Genomic DNA, 12,007 nt, shown 5'->3' on the forward strand with positions numbered 1-12,007 from the left:
CCATCCCTGGTGTATAGGCACCTTAGTGATCAGCTGTTATAAGGTCCCCAGGGTTGCCAGACGGGGAGCTGAGCACTTTTTACTGTAATTTACTCGAAGGAAGTTATGCACAATGCTAGTTTCTAACTATGAAATTACTTTTCATTATGACCTGAAGAAATTTTTCAACACAATCGGTTGAGACCTGTCTGACTCTTTTTCCAAAAATGTTAATGTTTATGGTGGTCTAATACCCTATATGAGGAGCTGCTAACTGTCATACTGCATTGTATACTTTGTGCTTGAAAATAAGTAGACCTGACAATGAGAAGGTACACCACCTAGTGGACATGCTTGTACTACTCATATCTTATGTAACATTTACCTTCATATATGCAAAATATGTAAAGATAGTGCTATAGTATAGGGCTAGAGTCTAATAATGTGCATTTTTTCTTACAATGTGTGCACAGATGGCTGCTTTTCCATAGACATTAATGCAGCATGTTATTAGATAACGAAAACGGCTGCATTTTTCTTATTTTATGGACTTTTATTTTAGTGTGTGTGAATGCAGCCCTATGGCTCAGACACTGATACACAGTTGAGGTCCTAAAGAAGACGGCTTTCTGCTATAACACCGCTGACCTAGACTTCTGTCAGGCAATAATTTACTTACTTCACTGCAATCCAGCAGAAGAGAGAAAACCTTGTTGGTTAGTTCACACATGTTGTAAGGCCAGATGTGGCAATTTTTTTTTTCGGCTAAAAATGTTTTGTAGAGCAGCTGGTACAGTATAAGCCACTATAGGAACCATTACTTCGGGAGGTGAATGTCTCTATATGACATCCATTGGTGCATGCCACCATTTTTCTCTCGGATCTTACAGAAAATATGCATGTTGCGATTTTGCAGTCCATTTTTTTCCATTTGTTTTATGCAAAATAACGGATGCATGTGTTTTTCTATTTACTTCCTATCTAAAAAAAATCCCTTTTTTTTTTTAGAATGTAAGCCAATAGAAAAACGGATCAAAACGGATGCACACAAATACAGCCATGAAAAAAAACAAAAACGCAGTGTAACAGCCTTACTGTTACAATTCCAAACTTTTACGGTATTAGTACATGTTAATAGAATGCAAATATCTTAAAGGGGTTATCCAGCGCTACAAAAACATGGCCACTTTTCCCCCTCTCGTCTCCAGTTCAGGTGCGGTTTGCAATTAAAGGGGTTATCCAGCGCTACAAAATCATGGCCACTTTTCCCCCTACTGTTGTCTCCAGTTCAGGTGCGGTTTGCAATTAAGCTCCATTCACTTCAATGGAACTGAGTTTCAAAGCCCCACCCAAACTGGAGACAACAGAAGGGGGAAAGTGGCCATGTTTTCGTAGCGCTGGATAACCCCTTTAAGCTCCATTTACTTCAATGGAACCGAATTCCAAGCCCCATCTAATCTGAAGACAAGAGAGGGGAAAAAGTGGCCGCGTTTTTGTAGCGCTGGATAACCCCTGCAAAAAGGTTTATGTTATCTTACCTGCAAAGAATTTCCAAGAACGTCCTGTCTTCCTGCTGGTAAAACTCCGGCACACTGGAAGATAATGAAATAGATATCCATAGACCAAGCAACTCCCTCAGGTACACAACATATTTTCATGTTGCCTCTATGGGATTGTAGACACTCACTTAACTATACCAGGGGTAGGGAAGCTTCGGCCCTCCAGCTGTCGCAAAACTACAATTCCCATCATGCCTGGACAGCCAAAGCTTTAGCTGGGATGGGGGGGGGGGGTACTTTTTTATGTTTGGCTATGTTCTCACTTCAGGAAAATATTGGGGAAGGCAGCCATCTATGTTACGAGACATGATCATTATCAGCAACTATCTACCCAATATGTTTCCGAAGTTGTAACATAGCCCTTATTGCAATAGCCCTTATTTTGTAAACTTTTACATTAGTGATCTTCTGATGTGATGCATGAATATAGAGAGGCATACCATGGCCTTCGGATGGCCCCCAGGACTGCCATGAATACTGATCGGAAGTAAAACCACACCACTAGACTTCGGATCCGGTAAGTATACACCACCAAAACCCGTTACCCGGTCATGATTTAACAACGGCATGTAAGGGGTTAAACTATCTGAAGCAGAGGATTCTCCGCTGCATATCCTTATTCTGATTCCGTCATAAAAAGCTGATGGGATCAGAATCAGGCCCGTTAGTGACCGCAGTAAAATATTGGAAGTCACTAAGGGGTTATTTTTTCTTTTTTCTACCATGTCTTGGAAGGTTCTTGACTTTCTGTTGAGTAGCAAACCTTTTTATAACATCTAAAACTGTTGAATATGAAATGCCAAGGACTTTGCAAATCCCCATAGAAAGCCTCTGGACAGTTCCTGTCACTGACAGGGGTGGCAGCAGAGAGCACTGTGTCAGACTGGAAAGAATACACCACTTCCTGCAGAACATACAGCAGATGATAAGTACTGGAAGACTTGAGATTTTTAAATAGAAGTAATTTACAAATCTGTATAACTTTCTCAAACTAGTTGATTTAAAAAATTTTTTTCCTCCGGAGTACCCCTTTAAGCATCAAAGCCACCATGCAAAAGCTAATAAAAGTCACATGCACACAGACAAGGTGAGAACAGGTAAGGGTAATTTCTAAATAATCAAAGGTAATACTGCGTTTACACAGAACGATTATCGTGCGAATATGCACCATAACGATCGAATTTGAACGATAATCGTACGTGTAAACGCAGCCCTTCACCGATTTAACCTATGCGCAACATAGACTTAAGCGATTGCAAAACGATTTTTCCGTACGATATATTGTTCCGTCTAAGCGCTGATCGTTATTTAAAAAAAAATCGTTACTTCGAAATTGTTCATCGTACGATCGGGCGAATTATCGCTACGTGTAAACCCAGCATTAGAGCATTGATTTTGTACTTTGTATCACAGTGAACACATGGGTCAATGTACGCTGGCGTTTTCAATTTTGCATCCTTTTTTTCCTGCAAGGTGAGAATAGAATGTTGCTATTTTACTGCAATTGCACAATTTGTGGCAAAATGGCGGCAGAAATGCATCAAAAACGGAAGTGTGAACACAGCCTTATTATAAACATATAATCTGACAAGCCTGATAACAGATGCAGTTTAGGCTGGGTTCACACTACCATTTTACAATCCATTTTTTTTTTGCAAATTTCCATTGACTTCCATTATTAAAAAAATAGGATCAAAACGCATATTTTTTTTTTTTAACATACACAAAAATGTGGTCAATTACGTTTTTGTGTACGTTAAAAAAAAACGAATGCGTTTTAATCCTCTTTTTATAATGCAAGTCAATGGCAAAACGGATGCACACAAATACATCTAGAAAAACTGATTGCAAAACCGTAGTGTGAACTCAGCCTTCGCTTCTGATTACGTCAAAGAAATTCGGCAAAAGCACCCGATGTGTAAAAAGACTTTTCACAATCCTGTATCAGGCAATACCACAGTTCTGTTCTCACAAAATCCTAAGGCCAGGTGTCACTGTGCATTGAAGCCTATAGATGGTATAGGAAGCAGGAGATCCTAGATGTGTGTGTACGAAGAGAGGCAAGAACCCTTGTGCAGCGATTAACCCCACTTGTGGTCGCCTCTATAGCTAAGAATAGGATTTCACATTGAAACGTAGCCGGATGTGGCGCTTCCTCTTTCACAATGAAAGCAGACAGCTGGTTCTGGCTCAGCTATCTGTATGTGCCCCGTCCTCCTGGGGATCACACCGCACATACTTACTGCTCTCTACATTCACAACAACCAAGATCTGTGAACTAGAAAGGGAAATATACTAGTTAACAAAACAACAACAAGCACAGGCAGTGAGTAGTCATCTAGTTCTGATCAGCACTGGAGGATGTGTCATGTGGAAGTGCAGCTCATGTGCAAATATGTACAGGGTAAACAAGTCCCTGTTAACCCTTCTCCACCCAGTGCTCTGTGTCATCCTATCACTGTGCATGTGATTGGGTGTATTATAATGTGAGAGGAGAAGAGAAAGTAGTAAAGTGTCCAATATTGGAATGAGATTAGTGATTTACTGTTTAGAGCTGGCAGGATAGACAAGACCCCCCTGGGCTGCCTAACCCCCTGCAGCTGTCACGTCCCATAGATATGGAGAGCTGCACTCATTTGACCTTCCTGGGAATAAAGGGACACACTTATCACTGTATTGCAGCCTTAAAGGAGAAGTCCGGGCTCAGACTTTTTTTTTTTTTTTTAAAGAGCCAGAGAGGAGGAGGCTGAACATACTGTAACAACATGCACCTATCTCCCCGGCTCCAGCGCAGGGGTCTGCTGTCCCCCAGCCGCGTCCTGGTCTGAGCGAGGACCCGGGTTGTGACATGTCAGCCCCACTCAGCTAGTCAGCAACCAAGGTAGGACCCCACTACAGTCACTGACTGGCTAAGTGAGCGTGAAATGTTACGTCTCATGTCCCCATTCAGACCTAGAACCGGTACAGGCGACAACAGACCCCTGTGCTGGAGCCAAGGAGGTAGGTACATGTTATTACGTTCAGCCACCTCCTCTACGGATTTTTTGAAAAAATGTCCGACTCCTGACTTCTCCTTTAAGGCCAGTTTCACACATAATGCGTTGCAGAGGATTTCACGCAGCGATACCAGTTACTGAATCTGCCAATCGGCTTCCGGACATCTAACTCCGTCAACCAGTGCGCTGCCCCGCTGATTGGCTGAGCGCGATATCAGGGAGCGCAGTCAGGTAATGTATTAGTGGCGGGCTATGAGGGCAGGAGCTACATTCTGGCAGCGGAATGAAAAGCAGCTGCGAGAATATAGATTCATAGGAAATGACAGGACGGAGCATCGCAGCGTGAAATGTGATGGCAGGTCAATTCTTCTATTAAATTTCTGCTTATCCGAATAGGGCCAGACTGGTATGAATACCACCACTTCCTGCAGGACATACAGCAGCTGATAAGTACTGGAAGACTTGTGATTTTTGTAATTAGTAGTAAATTATGCTGCGTTTACACTGAACGATTATCATTCGAATTTTCGCAACAACGATCGCATCTGAGCGATAATCGTTCCGTGTCAACACAGCGAACGATCAAGCGACGAGCGAGAAATCATTCATTTTGATCTTTCAAATCGTCGTTCGCTTAAAACTTCGCAGATCGCTTCGTGTACAGTCTTTTAAAGATTCACCCTATGAGAAAGATGGGCATAAGCGATCTTATACACGATCGCAAAAATGATTTTTCTTGCGATTTATTCGTCTAAACGCTAAATCTCTGCTTCAAAATCGTTAAACGATCGATTGGGCGAATTATCGCTCCGTGTAAACGCAGCATTACACTTTGTGTCACCAGTTGATTTGAAAGTTTTTTGGTGAACAACCCCAAATCCGGATGAAGTTCGTGTGAGCGGCGGCCGGCAGCTGAGGGGTTAAGCAGCATGTGGCATCGCTTCATCGCTTTGATGGTCGGAAATGAGCGGGCAGGTGAAGACGGGCGCTCCTTCCTTCCGCCCAGCCCCGGGCTCTGAGCTCAGGAGGAGCCGCAGCAGGGGGGGGGGGATGTGTGAGGAGGAAAACAAGCCGCTTATTCACACACGCGGAGAGGTGTGCGGTCATTTCCGTTGTCCTCCACAGGGACAGACGCGCTTAACCCTCTCACTGCCGGCACATTCTTCCCCTTAGGTGAATGGGACCCCCAGCTGTTATGTGCCCCCCCCCCCACAGGTCACGGCTCTTCCTTCCCTCAGGACTGCTGCCGTGCTCACTAGGTGTACCCTCTAGTCAGTAATGGCCGCTTCTCCTCCTCCTCAGGCGGCGGTGAGGAGTCCGGGGAGAGCCCTGCACCCCGGAGCCGACCCGCTGCAGCCGCCGCCAGATACACCTTGCGATCTCCACACAAGCTTTAGGCCGCGCCACTGCAGCAAAGCGCGCCCCCTCGCGACAGCCAATCAGAAGCGGCGGGGCTGCTCCGTCTTCCAGCGCCAGCCAATCACAACGCTCTCCTTGAACAAACCCAGTGTTCCAGGAATCCATTCATTCAGAGGCAGGAGAGCGCCAGGCGTGGAAGGTTGTACCGGGAGCTGTGAGTGATTGCTACGGGGTGACACCCTCATTCATCACGCCAGCCTGGACTAGTGCACTGCCGCCGCCGGGAAGGAACTATCGTGTGGCGCACACTTTTACCTAGAGTTTGGATTGTATATTATTTTTCCTCCGAAGAAGCAGGAGGAGTTTCGCACCTCCCCTCCATGCACACGGAGCCTGGCTTTACAGGGTGACAGCGATCGGGGATCGGTGGAGGTTACCCCCCTGCTGTCAGACATGATTCGGCTTGTAGTAGTATGACACGCTCCATGTCCCATGCTTAATCCCCGGCTCCTCCGCAGCGCTGCTTTACATGGGATTGTGCCTGGATCCTGCTCGCAGCTAGGTAAGTGTGATCGGGGAGCAGGTGATCAGTGCACGGGACAGATCAGCAGGTGTTCACACGGCAAGAAAACGCAACAGGATGCGTTTATGGAAAACCGCACGGCAGTGTGCACGGTGCGCTGGAGGGAAGCAAAGCACCATCCTGGTTACTTCTACCACACTGCACATGATGCCAGGGTATTGGCACCAGACAGGGTATTAGTGCATGCATGTGCAGGAGTGTAAAGTCCGCCCCCCTGCGGTCATGTTCACCTTTTCCTCCTCCTCCTCTTTCTCCTCTTTGCAGCCAGGGATTGTTTTCATTCATAAGTTTTTTTTTTTCCTGTGTCTCCCCCATCCTGGGATCTCCCCCCCCCCCCCCTCCTCCCCCAGCACCTTCCTTAAACCTCCCCATTCCCCCAGTGCTAGATGACAATCATTACAGGAACAAGGTCCCATCTGTAAACTATTGAGATTCCTCTCTGCATCTAGATGGATTTACTGCCACATGGGGTATACAGAGAATTTTTTTATTTATTTTTTTGCTAGTTTTATGTTTTGTTGTCTTTGAGCTAGAGATGGAGCAGCGTATAGGGTAGAGTGTGTCTGGTTGCTTCGCTTGATACATTGTTGCGTAATGATGATCAAGTTTATTTTATGTTTTGATACGGAATTATTTAGATTTTTTTTTTTATCAGTTTCTATGGCGGCACCTGGAGCGTTCTAATAGGACAGGAAACTTTTGGCTCTCCAGCTGTTGTAAAACTACAACTCCCATCATGCCCGGACAGCCAAAGGCTGTCCGGGCATGATGGAAGTTATAGTTTTGCAACAGCTGGAGAGGCAAGGTTCCCTAGTGGTAACGTAACGTTAGAGATGAAGGTTCCGGTGGCGGATTGCTCCATTATTCCGGTGCCTAGTTCTTGTCATAATATTGTACAATGCTCTGTGTGCGTTTTTTGTTTTTTTCTCTTTTCCCTCTGCTGTTTATATTGATGCCTTTCTCTGCTCCCGTTGCAGATTTTCAGATGCATGCCAAGTTCCCATTGAATGCCAGAAGTCGAGATCACTACAGATGGAGCTACAAAGTCAACATGGCCCTAGCGGTTCATTAGTTGTCATCCAGCAACCTTCTTTAGACAGCAGGCAGAGGCTGGAGTATGAACGGGAGGTTCCACCAGCCGCTATCTTGTCTCTGGACCAGATCAAAGCTCTCCGGAGCCGAAACGAGTACACGGAGGGCCCATCAATGGTGAGGAAACACGGAGGGCCCAAAACCGCTCCACGGTACGGCAAACAGGAGAGGACTCACGAAATCCTACCAGTCAATGTGAATAATAACAATGAGCACAGACCCCCTCACTCGGGACATGTGTACATGGCGAGGGCTCCCGTGCTCAGTAGGTCAACCAGCACCGGAAGTGCCGCAAGTTCTGGAAGCACAAATAGTGCCTCTTCCGATCAAGAACTTTTGGGACAATCTCCGCCGACCAGACACGGCTCCGGCCACAGGACGGACAGGGTAGTTCGAATGCAACCGAAAACATCGTTGTTGGTTGTAGATGACTTAAAGAGCTCTTTAAAAGTGGACTCGACCCAGCACCGATTTATTTGTGAACAGTGCGGAAAGTGCAAATGTACGGACTGCACCGCTCCGCGGACCCTACCATCATGCTTGGCTTGCAATCGTCAGTGTCTTTGCTCTGCCGAGAGCATGGTGGAATACAGCACTTGTATGTGTCTGGTCAAAGCAGCTTTCTACCACTGCTCCAACGACGACGAGGGCGACTCGTACGCGGATAACCCTTGTTCTTGCACCCAGTCGCACTGCTGCTCCAGATACTTATGCATGGGACTCATGTCCTTGTTCTTACCATGCTTACTCTGCTACCCTCCTGCCAAGGGATGCCTGAAACTGTGTCGTGGTTGTTACGACAGAGTCAATCGCCCAGGTTGCCGGTGTAAGAACTCAAATACTGTATATTGCAAACTGGATGAGGTTCCACGGGGTCAGGGCAAGCCCTCCTGACTTTAAATGGAGGGATTTTTTTTCCGGACAACTTATGGATCCATTTGCTGCGTCGGCTCCACGTATATACATACGTTTTCATAAGTGCATCCATTTAACGTTCTTCTTTTGCCAGATTTTCCACAGTAATTGGCCTAGATATGGTATTGGCTTAGGCACGTGCACACTAACATCATGGTTTGTCACGAGGAACGATGAGAATACCTTAATCCCTTTTTCTTTTACGTGTCTATGGATATTGGTTTGGTGGGGGAGGGGGAGGGGGTAGTCTTAAAATCTTCTTTGGCAATGGTCTACCCTTTTATGTAAGATAGCAGGTTAGGCATTCCCTGAAAGTGGCCTTTACGTTGCATGGTATATGTTCTATATGCCAGCGTGCGTCATCTGCATTGACTCCCACCCCTTCTTCCTCTTTTTTGTTTTTGTTTTTGCATTGGCATCAGACACACTTGTCTATGTTGAAGGACATCTATTTAAATCCACCCCATCCTCCAATCTCTCTTATCTTGTTCCTGTTACTAATGTGTTATTTTCAGGTGCCAGAAAAAAAAAACCCAGTAGCCTTAACGAAATAAGCTCTTTCCTCCAGGGATCTGATATTTTGTGCTTCCTGGCGGTGACCTGTTTTCCTGTGTTTTTTTTTTTTTTTTTCCACCAACCCCCCTCCTTCTTCCCCAAACGTCTTGCGTTTTAATTGCCTTAGCCACAGCCTGGCTTTATTTTTTATTTTTAATTTTTTTTTTGTATATTTTATGTATAAATCACAACAAATGAATATTGCTTATTTTTTAAGACAAAAAGTCTGTTTAAAACTTTTTTATTGTAAAGAATATTTATTATGTGAATCTATTATTTTATGATATTTATTTCAAAAAAAGGACTGTTGAATGGAACGACATGTCTGACCTATAACAAAGTATCCATACTTAACGAGAAAAATAAGGCGACACAAAAGAAAAAAAACCTATGTTAACTATAATGCAGAAAATATAATTATTAATGAATATTGTGTCTTGTTGTTTCTTTTTTTTTAATTTTGTCAGAAAGTCAATAATCCTGCACCATTATGGACTGTTCCACCCTGTAGCATATATTTCAGAATGATTTTTTTTTTTTTTTTTTTTATTTAATTAAAATGTACTTTTAACTTTAAAATAGGTTTTGCTTTTACGTTTTTTTTTCTTATGTATTATAGTGTATTTTGGATTTGGGTTAACTAGTTGCTTGCCTGGATACTTACTGCAGATCTAAATAATTTTAGCTTGAAAGGTTTCGTTACAGTGTACCTTTAGGTTAAAACTAATATTTTTATATTCTTACATATCTGCACATCCGATACAAATAGAGATGTCAGCATTACCCCATAGCATGTGAGTGATTTCTCTTTTTTTCATCCATGTCACACAGTCCACTGGTTGTTGTTGTTATTATTATTTTTATTATTATTATTATTATGTATTTTTATTTTTATTCTATATTCACCAACCATATTACACTCTTGTGGTGATTACAGGCCATAGCTTTCAAATTAGCAGTTTTTTTTGTAATGTTAAGAATGTGTATTCTTCACGGTGAAGAGGAAAAAGTGTCATTCCTCATTTTAGAAGTGGGGACTTAAAGGAGACTTGTGACCTTTTTGTGGCGTGTTTCAGATAATTTTGCACTGGTATTTCTGAAGCCTTTAGTAACACGAGTTATTTCTATTTTTCACTTTTTTTTTTTTTTTTTTTTTTTTGCTCTTGGTTGGACTTTTCTGTATAATTCTATTACGTTTGATGTAACCTGGCACTTTCATTACTGTTTAACATACACCCTGAACAATCATAACAAGGCATTAATCATCCTGTATTTAGTTTGAGACTTAGTTTGGAAGAACTTTTTTTTTTTTTAAAGGTTTTATCCAGCTCTAAGAAAAAAAAAAAAACATGGCCACTTTCTTCCAGAGACAGCACCACTCTCGTCTCCAGTTTGGGTGCAAATTTCTGTTGTGCTGGAGAACCCCTTTAAGGTCTGTTAGAGAAGGATACCTGCAGACCACGTGCCTATTGCAAGTTTGGATATTATGTCTCCTGTGTGAAAGAAGAAGAAGGAGGGGGGGTATATAGGGAAGTCAGGGATTTAAACTACAGCCTGTTGCCAGTAATTGTTCCCAGTGTGTGTGTGTGTGTGTGTGTGTGTGTTTTTCCCCCTTCTTTGCATTGCAAGGAAGAAGCAGCTGCCCTGGTGATTTCTACAAGTTGACATAGCTGTTTGTCGTGAATTGTTTTTGTTTTATGGACGGCCTATCGTCTACCTTGATAACTCCGCTGTTAGCAGATGGCAGCTAGAGATGGGGAAGGTTTGTGTTTGACTTTTAACTCTTTAGTGCATTGTGATCATTGTGAATGCTGGAGATTTTTCCTTGTGACCACAGATAACACTTTGTGATAATGTGCTAAACTTGGCTGTGCTGTTTGTATGTATGTGTCGCATCCTCTTGTGAAGGGATGGGGAGGAACCTTCGGCCCTCCAGCTGTTGCAAAACTACAATTCCCATCATGCCTGGACAGCCGAAGCTTTAGCTTCGGCTGTCCAGGCATGATGGGAATTGTAGTTTTGCAACAGCTGGAGGGCCGAAGGTTCCTCATCCCTGCTCTAGTGCTTTGTTTAATAGTATAAAACACTGCCTTTTTGAGCACTTTGTGTTGATACATGGAGTGCATGTAGAAAAAAAAATATATATATATATATTAATATAATATCCCCCTTCACTATTCTGCTCTGTTGCTGCAAAACAATTTCTGGATTTGTTGATTCTAGGAGCTGGGTGGAGCCGCTTGTGTCAGATTGCACGGATCAGGTTTCACAAGCTTGTACTTTTTCGTAAGTGTTTGGAGATGATCAAACCTCCTGCACATTTACAGTAAAGTGTGTTAAGGCAACAACAATCTCTGTTTTTAGACACGTTTTCTTGCTAGAATCAAACATCCACAGAGGAACACAAAAGCCCCGGACCTGTTCCCCTTTTCCTTTTCTTTTATGAATGTCTACAAATTCCTGCTCCTTGAAGGATTCTGAGAAGATTTTGTAAGCGGACGTAGAGCAGAGGAACCTGTCAGTACTAGAAACGACTTGTTACCGGAAAGCTGGATTTGCATGAAACGGGCATTTCCAAGCCATGTCTGTCTAGTTGGAGGCAGAACGCGAAGCTGCGTCAGAACAGTTTTACGTTTATTACTTTTATTGAAAGTATCCTTGTGCAAGATTTGGGAACGGAGCAAATGTTATTGCTGTCATGGTAATTCATCTCCCCCATCACAATCTGCGAAGTAGAGGTGGCTTCTTTTCTGGATTTGTGGTTGCATCTAGATCTGTGTTATTGGGCTTCTGTGTCTTGTAGTGTTACTCCATTCCTATTTTTCTATTTTCTAACTTTTTTTGTTGTTGTTTTTGCCAAAGCAGCTGTTTCTGCAGGGTTAGGGCCCTAAAGGTAGAGCTGTTGCAGAAAGGTGCATTTCCAGTATATTAAAGGAGAAATCCGGCCATTTTTAAAATTTGGCAGGGAC

At 43.4% G+C, this 12,007-nt stretch overlaps 1 protein-coding gene across 2 annotated transcripts; it reads left to right on the top strand.

Moving 5' to 3' along the window:
- The first annotated feature begins 6,036 nt into the window (after positions 1 to 6,036).
- On the top strand, positions 6,037 to 9,466 carry SPRY1 (sprouty RTK signaling antagonist 1). 2 transcript variants are annotated; one of them, XM_069976832.1, is made up of 2 exons: positions 6,037 to 6,455; positions 7,454 to 9,466. In XM_069976832.1, the coding sequence occupies exon 2, from the start codon at positions 7,509 to 7,511 to the stop codon at positions 8,460 to 8,462; it is 954 nt and encodes a 317-aa protein (XP_069832933.1). In that variant the 5' UTR covers positions 6,037 to 6,455; positions 7,454 to 7,508; the 3' UTR covers positions 8,463 to 9,466. The 2 variants fall into 2 exon arrangements, with proteins under 2 accessions (XP_069832933.1, XP_069832932.1); XM_069976831.1 differs by lacking the exon at positions 6,037 to 6,455 and adding an exon at positions 6,856 to 6,946.
- The last annotated feature ends 2,541 nt before the right edge of the window (positions 9,467 to 12,007 follow it).

Source organism: Dendropsophus ebraccatus, chromosome 7 (assembly GCF_027789765.1).
Source record: "Dendropsophus ebraccatus isolate aDenEbr1 chromosome 7, aDenEbr1.pat, whole genome shotgun sequence".
Taxonomy (NCBI): Eukaryota; Metazoa; Chordata; class Amphibia; order Anura; family Hylidae; genus Dendropsophus; species Dendropsophus ebraccatus.